This window comes from Jaculus jaculus, chromosome 22 (genome assembly GCF_020740685.1).
Source record: "Jaculus jaculus isolate mJacJac1 chromosome 22, mJacJac1.mat.Y.cur, whole genome shotgun sequence".
NCBI classification, from domain to species: Eukaryota; Metazoa; Chordata; class Mammalia; order Rodentia; family Dipodidae; genus Jaculus; species Jaculus jaculus.
The window spans coordinates 7,657,830-7,670,879 of NC_059123.1; the positions used below are offsets into that span (position 1 = coordinate 7,657,830).

Consider the following 13,050-nt stretch of genomic DNA (forward strand, 5'->3'; position numbering starts at 1 on the left):
AAGTGCATATCAGCATGCATGATTTTTTTTTAATATTTTTATTTATTTATTTATTTGAGAGCGACAGAGACAGAGAGAAAGACAGATAGAGGGAGAGAGAGAGAATGGGCGCGCCAGGGCTTCCAGCCTCTGCAAACGAACTCCAGATGCGTGCGCCCCCTTGTGCATCTGGCTAATGTGGGACCTGGGGAACCGAGCCTCGAACCGGGGTCCTTAGGCTTCACAGGCAAGCGCTTAACCGCTAAGCCATCTCTCCAGCCCAGAATTTCATGTTTTTATGGCTGAGAAAGATGGTGCTGTTTCATATTCAGCTTTTAAAATAACCCATCTGTCTGTTGATGTGTGCTTGGGTTGCCTTCTCTTCTTGGCTATCATGAATAAGGCTCTGCTTCGTAGCCCAGCTTAGTCTTGAACTCATGACAATACTCCTGTTAGTATTGGGAAAACAGGCCTGGGCCCACCATGTGTGTGGCTCTCTTGTCTTTTTTTTTTTTTTTTAAGTATTTAAGCTCTTATTATTTGAACATAGTACACCTATAGCCCTCCTTTTTACTTCTTTTTCTTTTTAAAAACTATGTTTTATTTATTAATTTATTTGAGAGAAAGAGGAAGAGAGATAAGGAGAGAAAGAGAGTGGGTGTGCCAGGGCCTCCAGCCACTGCAAATGAACTCCAGATGTGTGTGCCCCCTTGTGCATCTGGCTTATGTGGGTCCTGGAGAATTGAACCAGGATCCTTTAACTTTGCAAGCAAATGCCTTAACCACTAAGCCACCTCTCCAGCCCAACTTCTTTTTCTTAAAGGCTTAAAAAAAACTTATTTGAGAGAGAGAATGGATGCGCCAGGGCCTTTAGCTGCTGGAAATGAATTCCAGATATGTGTGGTCCCTCATGCACGTGTCAACCTTGCGTGCTTAGGTCACTGTGTGCCTGGCTTACGTGGGACCTGGAGATTTGAACATGAGTTCTTAGGCTTCGCAGGCAAGCACCTTAACTGCTAAGCCGTCTTTCCATCCACATTTTAACTTTTTCCCCCTCTATTTTAGATTTATTTTTATTTATTTATTAGAGACAGAAAGAAAGGGAGAGAAGAGAGAGTGAGAATGGGTGCACCAGGGCCACTAGCCACTGCTAACGAACTCCAGACACATGCACCACCATGTGCATCTGGCTTACTTGGGACATGGAGAATCGAACCTGGGTCCTTAGGCTTCTTAGGCAAGTGCCTTAAATGCTAAGCCATCTCTCCAGTCCCCAGTGTTACTTCTTAAAGCAGGCTTCATGAGAAGAACTTCACTCAGCATTTCTTCTTCACTCTCCCCTTAGGGCAGCCTGCGCCTTCCCATAGTGCCCACGCCTTTTTCAACACCAGTGTGAGTTAAACAGAGTTACAAGATGTAGGCTGAGCCTCTTCTCAGGATTGTCTTCTGACCACGGTCAGGGTCAACAATGACAGGCCTCTCTCATTGCTTCCTTCAGCTTCTGGACCGCTGGTACGCATATAGAATAAGGTGGGATCCAATCAAGGGGGAGATGTCTTGCATGCAGTCCCATCCCTCCATCGAATGAAGCCATTCTGTTTCTTTAACCTTTCCTCTCTGCGTATCTGTGGGATTTTGTTCTCACGCGGTGAGCTGGAGGCTGAGAACGGGCTGGCTCTGAGGTAAGCATCAGCAGGCCTGAGAAACCTCGAGTCACTCTACAAATGTCTCCCCCACTGCTTCAGGCGCTCGGACCCTGCGCTCACCCAGGAGGTCGATGACGAATGGAGACCATCGACCAAGCACTGATTCCTGATTCCCGGTGAGGTAGGGTCTCACTCTGGCCCAGGCTGACCTGGAATTCACTATGGAGTCTCAGGGTGGCCTCGAACTCACTGTGATCCTCCTACCTCTGCCTCCCGAGTGCTGGGATTAAAGGCGTGCGCCACCATGCCCGGCTCACGACACACATGCGTTTGGAAACGGTACCTGTATAGAGAGCAGAAGTCATTTGTCTAACACTGGTGCTGAGGGCATAAGACTGGTGTCACCTGTGAAGCGTGCTGGGAACAAAGTAAACCAATATTGGTCTTGCATTTGACTGAGTTTCTCAAATTGCTTAGAAAATAAACATATTGCCTTGCTCTCGCTCTCTCTCTGTCTCCCTCCCTCTCTCTCTCTCTCTCTGTTTCTCCTTTATACCATGGTTAAAGTCCTAAGAACTTATCTTTTCTAGAAGAAACCCCTTTCTGTCTTTTCTTTCTTTCTTTTTGTTTGTGTTTTCAAGGTAGGGTTTCACTCTAGCTCAGGCTCATCTGGAATTTACTATGGAGTCTCAGGGTGGCCTCGAACTCACAGCCATCCTCCTACCTCTGCCTCCCGAGTGCTGGGATTAAAGGTGTGCGCCACCACGCCTGGTTAGGTGGCAGTTTTAATAGTGATGTGCCAAGATTCCGACTTCAAAGCAGCTTAGCAATTTCATTACCTGATCATCACACCATTCATATCCAGGACCAAACGCAAGAGTCAGAATGCCTCTAGGTAACCAGCTTCCCAGTGCATTTCTGGATGATCCACTCTCATGTTTCCTTTTTGGTAGGACTTCAGTAGCACCTTGGAGTAGCTAAGATATATTCAGACTTAAAGAAATACTTGAAACGGAATAGGCAAACAGGAGGCTTTGTTCCCTGCGTGGGGCAGCGAGAGGCCTCTGCGGAGTGTCTTCTGTGAGCCGCGCAATGTCTTCCTCCAGCATCAGGAGATTCCTGGCCTGCGGGCCTCTTCCCTCTTCCCCAGAGCCAGGCTCACAGCTGGGCAGAAAAGAGCAGCAGAGGTAACGGACTTCAAAGGAGGATGGTTGTGGAGAACAGACGCGGGTGAAATTTCTACGGACTGGAGGATTTGGGGAGGTGAAACATCACTTCTGGGGTTGAAAGGAGGGAAAGAACAGTGCAGGGGTTGGAGGAAGGTATCGCAGAGCAGAGATGGAAAAGTCCCCCCCTCCCCAAGCAATGAAACCATGATAGATTTTCAAAAATCCCTCTAGCAAGGTTGCACAGAAAAGGATATTAAAAATACTCTCGGAGCTGCGGAGATGGCTTAGTGGTTAACGTGTTCACCTGCAAAGCCTGAGGACCCAGGTTTGATTACCCAGGCCCCAAGGAAGCCAGATGCACATGGTGGTGGATGCATTTGCAGTGGCTAAAGGTTGGAGGTGAGGCCCTGGAGTGCCCATATTCTCTCTTTCTCTCTCTCATACACAGCACACACACACACACACACACACACACACACACACGTAAGTAAATTAAAACTTACTCTCTCTGAGGCTGTTAAATCATGACTACTCATTCATAAAAGGTGGGCCCAGGATAAATTTTACTGAAACTTCTTACAAGGGTCCTTGGAGGCTGAGAGAGATCCTGTGTTGGGGTTTTTTATTTTTTAGTGAGGACCATTCGGGAGAATAAGGATGGGCTCACGGCTTGGTTCATGGCAGGATCTATCGCAGTACTTCTTTGCGGGGGCGGGGGCTGAGGAACTGAATATCATGGGGGGAATGTCGGAGCTGTTGCCGTTCATGTCACATGCTTGAGGCCAGAGCTGGCGACACACATGTATTGACACCTGCTGCCTCCTTTCTGACTTACTCTCTATCCTAGAATCCTCCGTGAGACTTCCTCGGCTCCCTGCGTCCTCATACCTGTGTGCTGATGTCATCCTAAAATCAACGGAGGGCGCAGAGAGCAACTGGCTCAATGACACAAAGTCAAGTGGCCGCAGTAGAGAGGGCCCAGTTCCGCTCGCCAGTACCGTGCCATTTGAACAACGTCAGAACTTCTGCAGTCTCGTTAGCCAGAATAATTTCTTTCTTTCTTTTTTTAAATTATTTATTTCTTTATTTGAGAGCGACAGACACAGAGAGAAAGACAGATAGAGGGAGAGAGAGGGAATGGGCGCGCCAGGGCTTCCAGCCTCTGCAAACGAACTCCAGACGCGTGCACCCCCTTGTGCATCTGGCTAACGTGGGACCTGGGGAACTGAGCCTCGAACCGGGGTCCTTAGGCTTCACAGGCAAGCGCTTAACCGCTAAGCCATCTCTCTGGCCCTAGCCAGAATAATTTCTGTTGGGCAACTGTAACATGTGGTTCACAGGAAATAAAACATATTGATGTAGTTGGGGAGTTGGTTTCTGAGTATTTGAATTTCTTTATTTTTTTTTTTAAAACTTATTACTTATTTGTAAGGAGAGAGAGAGAATGAGTGTGCTAAGGCCTCCTGCCACTGCAAACGAGTTCTAGCTCCTACTTTGCACAACGGGATGTTTATGTGGATGCCAGGGGATTGAACCTGGGCCATCAGACTTTGCAAGCAAGCATCTTAACTAATGAGCCACCCCTCCAGCCTATGATATGGATTTCATGGTAACCCATCAGAAAGGGTAGAATGAGGATCTGGAGTAAAAAGCAAAGAAATGACAGTTCTTCATTTATCATTTATAAATCATATTTGTTAGCACAGGAAAACAAAAACTATTGACCCCAAAGCAATGTAACTATTTATCAGAAAATTAGTGACTATAGAAATATATCTATATCTATCTATCTATCTATGTATAAAACAATCCATATTGTGATGTCTCCTAAAGACATTATTGCATCAGGAGGGTGTAGCAAGAGGATTGCCACAAATTCAGGGCCAGAAGTGGGCTACAGAATGAGGTCCTGTCTCTAAAAAATAATTATTAAACTGGGTGTGGTGCCACACGCCTTTAATCCCAGCACTCCAGAGGCAGAGGTAGGAGGATTGCTGTGAGTTTGAGGCTACCCTGAGAATACAGAGTGAATTCCAAATCAGCCTGAGCCAGAGTGAGACCATGCCTCAAACCCCGCCCCCAAGATTATTATAAATCACTTGTATTGTTTTTCTGCCCAGAAAACAAATTTAAGATACTATTACTTACTTGTAAAGATTGAGTCTATTATCTATTTACATTCTGATGTGGATTTTCCGTTTTTTCTTGGACTCTAAAAATAAAAGCAAGGGGGAGGAAGGGGGAAGGGTTCAGTCCAGTATTTCAGCTGTTGATCGCTCACATTCACTAGACTAAGCTAATAACATAAAGGGCGTCTTCAGCCTGCAAGATGAAATTTTTGGCTTAAGGTCAGTATTTAATATAGATTAGAACCAAGTAGTTTTAAAAACTGAGGAATGGAGAGATGGCTCAGCAGTTAAGGCACTTGCCTGCAAAGCCTAACAACGCCGGTTCAGTCCTGAGTACCCACGTCAAGCCAGATGCACAGAGCAAAGCAGGTGTCTGGAGTTCATTTCCAGTGGCTGAAGGCCTTGGCACACCCATTTTCCCTCCCTCCCTCCCTCCCTCCCTCCCTCCCTCCCTCCCTCCCTCCCTCCCTCCCTCCCTCTTTCTCTCTCCTGTCTCTCTTTGTTTGCAAATAAATAAATACATTAAAAACTACTTGAGGGCTGGAGGGAAGGCTTAGCAGCTAAGGCATTTGCCTGCAAAGCCAAAGGAGCCAGGTTTGATTCCCCAGGACCCGTGTTAGCCAGATGCACAAGGGGGCACATGCGTCTGGAGTTCCTTTGCAGTGGCTGGAGGCCCTGGCGCACCCATTCTCTCTCTGACCTCCACACACGTCTGCTTGCGCACGCAGTGTGCTTGGTACAAGTTAGGCATATGACGTGTGGATATGTCTTCAAAAATCATCTTACTCCTAAGCTTCTTCATGGCACATTGAAAACAAACTATTTGTTCTACCCCAGATCCTTCTCTTCTGTAACTCACCAAGATGACCTCTTATTACTGTAGGATAAAAAGCAAGACTGGGGCTGGAGAGATGGCTTTGCGGTTAAGCGCTTGCCTGTGAAGCCTAAGGACCCCGGTTCGAGGCTCGATTCCCCAGGACCCACGTTAGCCAGATGCACAAAGGAGCACATGCATCTGGAGTTCGTTTGCAGTGGCTGGAGGCCTTGGTGCACCCATTCTCCCTCTATATATCTGCCTTTCTCTCTGTCACTCTCAAATAAATAAATAAATCAATAAATAAAAATTTCACTAAAAAAAAAAAAAAAGCAAGACTGGGGCTGGAGAGATGGCTTAGTGGTTGAGGCATTTGCCTGCAAAACCAAAGGACCTTGGTTTGATTCCCCAGGACCCACGTAAGCCAGATGCACAAGTTGGTACCTGTGTCTGGAATTCGTTTGCAGTGGCTGGAGGCCCTGATGTTGCCCCTTCTCTCTCTCTCTCTCTCTCTCTCTCCTTGTGTCTTTCTCTCTCAGATAAATAAATGAACAATAAAATCTTTAAATAACAACAAAAAAGCAAGACTGAAGAAGCTGCATGTAAAACTGATGGATTTTTGTTTCACCCTTTTTTTTTTTCTGCGCCGGTCACTGTGAGTTAGCAATAGCAAGTCTTCCAGTAATAGATAAATTACATGAACATGTAACTTCCCTTGAAGAATTCTGTTACATGTTCTTTCAAGGCAACAAACTGGTGAATTAGGATGTCTTTATCCAGTCTGTCATTAACTGATCTTCATAATACGTATGCCTGTCCCCACCCTGTGCAACGGAAATCAAAGGGACATTCTTATTAGTTGCTTTGTGAAACCTTGAACCTCATGCCCTGTTTCTGTCTCTCAAGATGGCAGATTGCACCATCAAAGCCCGTTGACGCAGAGCTGAAGAGCCAACCCAGGGCCTCATGCATGTTAGATAAGTTCTCTACCAAATGAGCATCCTCTCCAGCTTGAGCTTCCTGTAATTGAGACGCATATTTATCTGCACGTATTGAAAATTTAATGAATAGAAAGATTTTAAAGCTGTGAGCCGAGGCCCTAAAGGCATCAGAGCAACTCTCTCTTTGAATTATCACGGCAGAATACGACGTCCACACAGCGAACTATTTTATGGATGGTATGCAGCATTGAATAATCAGGTTGAGTTGCTACCATAGCAGAGAGATGCTTCAGGAAAATTAGAAACTGGGTTTCTTTGATCAAATACAGCGCTGAGGATGAGTAAAGCGGTGAAGGCTATCATTCACTGGAGGAAAGCAGGCTTATATTATTCTTGAGAAATTGTAAGTACTATATATGTGCATCTTTCTCATGGAGAAAATTTATTACTGGAGGAAACCTTTGATAACTTAGACCCTAATCTTATTTCACAGATTAAAAAAAAAAAAAGAACCAAGGCCACGATATATGGGGCATGTAATTTTATAAAATGGGACCTAGTAATTTACAGAAGTTCTATTTTATTTCTAAAAGGTGCTATCTCAATGCTACCATTCTAACACAGAGACTCTCTTACCATTTTATGGAAAATCCCACAATTCCAAAGAGGGTTCTTCAAGAGCACAGGCGAGGAGGCATGAGTAAGGGCGGTGAGAGCTGCTGACCTCCTCTTCCTCATATTCTCTATCTATCTGCTTCTCTCCCTCTCTCTTTCTCTATCAAATAAAATAAGTAAATAAAAAAGCAAAATGCACTTTTACCAAGTTTCAAAAAATTACACTGGGAGGCTGACGAGAGAACGCCTGAGTGGGAAGCCAGCCTGGGCTGTGTCGTGAGTTCCAGGCCAGCCCTGTTTCAAAAGTACAATAGAAGCCGGGTACGGAGGCATGTGCCTTTAATCCCAGCACTCAGGAGGCAGAGGTAGGAAGATCGCCATGAGTTCAAGGCCACCCTGAGACTCCACAGTGAATTCCAGGTCAGCCTGGGCTAGAGCGAGACCCTACCTCGAAAAAACAAAACAAACAAACAAACAAAGTACAGTGGAAAAATCACACACAGTCTTGATGGTCACGTGGCTCCTCGGATTCATCGGAACCCTGGCTCGGCAAAACAGCTACTTTTCAAGCACCGACTACAGAAGTTAGTCATCGAGATAAGCAGACGCGACGGACACGCTCACCCGACTTGCGTTAAGGGTTTAAAAATGGCAATCGTGGTCTGGAGAGATGGCTTAGCGGTTAAGCGCTTGCCTGTGAAGCCTAAGGACCCCGGTTCGAGGCTCGGTTCCCCAGGTCCCACGTTAGCCAGATGCACAAGGGGGAGCACGCGTCTGGAGTTCGTTTGCAGAGGCTGGAAGCCCTGGCGTGCCCATTCTCTCTCTCTCCCTCTATCTGTCTTTCTCCCTGTGTCTGTCGCTCTCAAATAAACAAATAAATAAAGAAATATTTAAAAATGGCAATTGTGTAGGACTGGCCTGTCCCTTGACGCCAACAGTGCTCTGAGATGGGCGGTGAGGGCTATGCCTCTGGCACAGGAGTGATCCGTGGAAGATTCAAAGTGTCAGCAGACTTGGGGTGGAGGGGGTGGAACTGGGGAAGGTGCAGCTGGCTGGGGGAGGAAGGTCACTGGCCACTTACGGGGACTGCTCCACTCAGATTCCTGGCTGAGATGAAGAGAACACTTTCCACCTTGTCATACTATGACACACTCCTCGCCACCAGCCCAGAAACAACGTGGAGCCAGCGCACACACATAGCAGGGACCAAAACCGACGAAACCGTGAGCCAAAATAAACGCTGCCTGTTTTAAGCTGTTTCACGTACTTGTTGCGGTGCTGGTGGAAACCTGACTAACATAATCATGAAGATCTGAGTCATACACATTACACACACACACACACACACACACACACACGCTGCTCCTTGGAACAAGTGTGTCTTTAGCTTGCCTACCTGGGGTTGGCACGGGCCTGGCTGACTGAGCTTGGAGCTGTTTCTCCGAGGTGCGTTCGGCTGTGTCTCTATCGACAGGCTCAATCAGAGGACAGTACGGGTGCGCCGGGAAGCTGGGGCTGCGACACCAAGGACTGCGATTGGGGAACAGGGTCGGTGGGGTTTCCTTTTCTCTGTAATGGGAAGAAGATCTACTTGAACCTCAAGGGCACTTTGGGCCACGGCATTAGTGCTGGGTGCTACTGCCAAATTAAAGTGAAAGGCTGCTTTAAAATTCACGAGGGGGCTGGAGAGCAGTTAAGCGCTTGCCTGTGAAGCCTAAGGACCCCGGTTCGAGGCTCGGTTCCCCAGGTCCCACGTTAGCCAGATGCACAGGGGGGCGCACGTGTCTGGAGTTCGTTTGCAGAGGCTGGAGGCCCTGGCGCGCCCATTCTCTCTCTCTGCCTCTATCTGTCTTTCTCTCTGTGTCTGTTGCTCTCAAATAAATTTAAAAAAATTAAAAAAAAATTCACGAGGGTGGCTGGCGAGATGACTCAGCAGTTAAGGCGCTTGCCTGCAAAGCCTAAGGACCAGGGTTCGATTCTCCAGGCCCCATGTAAGCCAGATGCACATGGTGGCACATGCGCCTGGAGTTCGTTTGTACTGGCTAGAGGCTCTGGTGTGCCCATTCTCTCTACCCCAATCTCTAATAAATAAATTAAAAATAATTTTAAAAAAAAAGAAGTTAAAGTCACAGGGACTATTTGGATAAGGTGGCACATGTGTCTGGAGTTTGTAGCATGCCCATTCTCTTTCTCCCTTCCTCTCTCCCTCTCTCTCTCTCTCTCTCTCTGTATGTGTCAAATAAATAAAAATAAAATATAAAATAATTTTTAAAAATTCACAAGAACATGGCTATCCTACACCTAGTGGGCAAAGTTTTTATTATCACATCAGAAGCATTTGCTTTGGAACGAATGGAACTTGGCACATCTGTTCACAGCTAGTTCCGGGGCAAAAATTCCTCGGCAGTGTACGCCTCTCCCCACCTGAGGACTACTAAGGACAACCTCACCTCTCTGCAGCAGCCTTGCCCCCAAACAGCAGTGCCAAAGGGCAGTGAAGTGACCCAGGGGCTCTCCTTATCACCTACTGAAAACACCCCCCTTCCCTGTCCTGCCTGCATACCAGTTCTCTGGGGTGTGTACACCTTGCACACGGAAGCCATGGCCTGCTGGTTTGTTCCTCACGTGCGTGTCCCTCAGGTGTTCCCGCATGCTCCCACATACTGATGGCGGGGGACTGGCTCCACAGAGCAAGTGAGCACCCTTACTTCGTGAGAGAAGCTGACGGTTGTTCGAGCTGACATCTTAAGGGGTCTTTCTTCGGTGGGACGTCTTTGTCTTGACTTCTTATCTCGGCCGTGGATGTCGCCCACCGAAACATGTGGGTCTGCGATGTAGGACTCACTATGGAGCATCTGTCAAACTCAATGTCGATCTGCAGCTTTTCCCACACCTGCTTCCAGTGAATGGGCGTGTACCAGGCGACAGCCTAGTGACGATGGGAAGACGTCATTGATGTCAAATGTTAAAAGTTGCATGCTCTCGGGCTGGAGAGATGGCTTAGCGGTTAAGTGCTTGCCTGTGAAGCCCAAAGACCCCGGTTCGAGGCTCGGTTCCCCGGGTCCCACATTAGCCAGATGCACAAGGGGGCGCACGCGTCTGGAGTTCATTTGCAGAGGCTGGAAGCCCTGGCGTGCCTGTTCTCTCTCTCTCCCTCTATCTGTCTTTCTCTCTGTGTCTGTCGCTCTCAAATAAATAAATAAAAAATTAAAAAAAAAAGTTGTATGCTTTTATTTTTGCATGTGTTTTGTGTGCATTAATGTGCATGCATTTGTGTGGGGGGGGGAGCACACATGTGGAGGCCAAGACTCAATTGTCCTCCACCTTATTTTTTAAACTTTATTGACGGCTTCTCGAAGTACAGGCAATAAACCCAAAAATTCCCATCCTCATCCCATTCTTCCCCTCTCAAATCCACCCTCCATTGAATCCCTTCCCCCTGCTAATTAGTCTCTTTTCTATTTGGATGTCATCATCTTTTCCTCCCATTATGAAGGTCCTGTATATGTAGTGCCAGGAACTGCAAGGTCTGGAAGATTGCATTGTAGGCAGTCCTACCCTTCCTTTGGCTCTTACGTTCTTTCTGCCACCTTTTCCACAATGGACTCTGAGCCTTGGAGGATGTGATAGAGATGTCTTGCTGCTGAGCAATCCTCTCTCACCTCCACCTTATTATTATTTTTTGAGACAAAGTCTCTTACTGAACCTGGAGCTTACTGGTTCAGTCAGACTAGCTAGCCAGCAACCCTAGAGACCCTCCTGTCTCCCCCTTCTCAGTGTTGGGACTGTAGACAAATGTCACCACACCCGACTTTCTTGTGGGTTCTGGGGATCTGAACTCAGGTCTTCAATTTACTAAGCGACCCATTTCTCCAGCCTCAGTTGGATATTTTTAATGTCACAGGTATACTGGTAACTGAATTTATTTTAAAACATTTTATTGTGTATTTTGGAGTTTCCAGCATCATGTGACAGACCACAAGCAGGACACACAAAGATTATCACGGTGAAGAAAACAAGTAGACAATATCTATCACCCCACATCATTCTGTTTTTGTGGCGAGTGCAGGCAAAATTTACTGAAAACAAAATTTCCCAAATCCTTTTTTTCTCTTCAAATTTTTATTAACAACTGTCATGATTATAAAAAAAAAATACCCCATGGTAATGCCCTCCCTCCCCCCACTTTCCCTTTGAAACTCCACTCTCCATCATATCCCCTCCCCATCTCAATCAGTCTCTCTTTTATGTTGATGTCAAGATCTTGTCCTCCTCTCATGATGGTCTTGTGTAGGGAGTGTCAGGTGCATGTGCACGTGTGTCTTCACACATGTAGAAGCCAGAGGACAGTATCCGCTTTTTTTTTTTTTTTTTCAGATAGGCTTGGAGCTTGTCAAGTAGGTCTAGACTGTCCAGCAAGTCCTAGGGATTTGCCCATCTGTCTCTGCCTCCCCAACACTGGGATTAAAAGTGCACGCCACAGATTATTCCAAAGCCAGTAGGATCACAAGTATAGAGTTTATTTCCTGGGGGGCGGGGGAAGCAGACAGTTTGTGGCAGCCCTCCAAAGAAGCTCTAGCCCCGAGCTGAGATTTTATTTCCATTTTACACTTTTCAGAGCCAAGAGGAGGAGTGAACGAACAAAAAAGACGTGGCCATTTGCATGTCCATCATTTCTGTAGTCAGGCCACCCTAAGGAGGAACTCCATTTTACTTTGTTTTAGCCTAAACTGTCTTTCCTTCCTATTGTCCCTTGGAGCACTTTCTGGACAGTTCCTTCTTTGGGATTTTTCCATCTGCTAACAAAGATAAGTTTCAGGTCCTCAGCAATTAACTCTTAGAGTAACTCAGTGAACCGGTTCAACTTGTGGCTTCTTTTTTAACCGCACCAACATACTGGGCATTCTGATGTTGACCTTAGGGACTGAAGTCAGGCTCTCATGCGTGCATAGCAAGCACTGACCTGGCCGAGTTCTCTCCTTAGCTCTGTGGTACATTCCTTTAAACCCCTCTTCAGTGGGCTCCTACTGCTCAAGACAGGTCTGTTCCAAACCTGGAAAGTGCCAGACACTCAATGAATGTAAGAGACAGGCTACAGGTCCTGTAGAACATCAGTGTGACCAAGGGGCAAAAAAAAAATAGCCTTGTTTTAAATATCCACGGACTCATGGAGTCTTAGTGATCCTGGTGTATAAAAATCTCCTATTTTGCAGGTGAGAAGATGGAACTATTAGTTACCCACACAATGAGCAAAACTCGAATTTGCTTTTCGTTTTGTTTTGCTTTTCGAGGTAGGGTTTCACTCTAGCTGACCTGTGAACTCTCAGGGTGGCCTTGAACTCATGGCGATCCTCCTACCTCTGCCTCCCGAGTGCTGGGATTAAAGGCATGTGCCACACTAAGCCTGGCCCTACAATTTATTTTCATTTCACTGCATAGACTTGTAGATGTGTCTGCTATCACAGGCGACCATGTTCAGGATTCAAGAGACAAAACGCTGGTCTGAGTTATGCCGTGCAGGTTTCTTTGGAGGTGACCCGTAAATGTAATGTTGTCTTGGCTCCATCGCAAGACAAAAGCATGGGTGAGGTCCCGAGAAGGCCTGCATGGTGCTCATCTTCTCCCATACGTTGGGCGGGCTCCGTGGCTTTCCCAGAGGATGTGGTTTATTTCTCCCTGCCAGAAAGCAGCTCCAGGGTCCTAAAGAAATCTGCTTCATTTAAACCAGGCGTGGTGGCGCACGCCTTTAATCCCAGC

General features: G+C 46.7%; 1 protein-coding gene across 1 annotated transcript in view; it reads right to left on the bottom strand.

The window, feature by feature from the left end:
- Lmntd1 (lamin tail domain containing 1) overlaps positions 1-13,050 on the bottom strand; it is a 44,086-nt gene that overhangs the window by 3,752 nt on the left and 27,284 nt on the right. Inside the window, exons 6-7 of the mRNA XM_045139603.1 lie at positions 10,002-10,222; positions 8,690-8,862 (exon numbers count right to left, since the gene is read on the bottom strand). Coding sequence (XP_044995538.1) covers positions 8,690-8,862; positions 10,002-10,222 — 394 coding nt within the window. The remainder of the gene's footprint in view (positions 1-8,689; positions 8,863-10,001; positions 10,223-13,050) is intronic.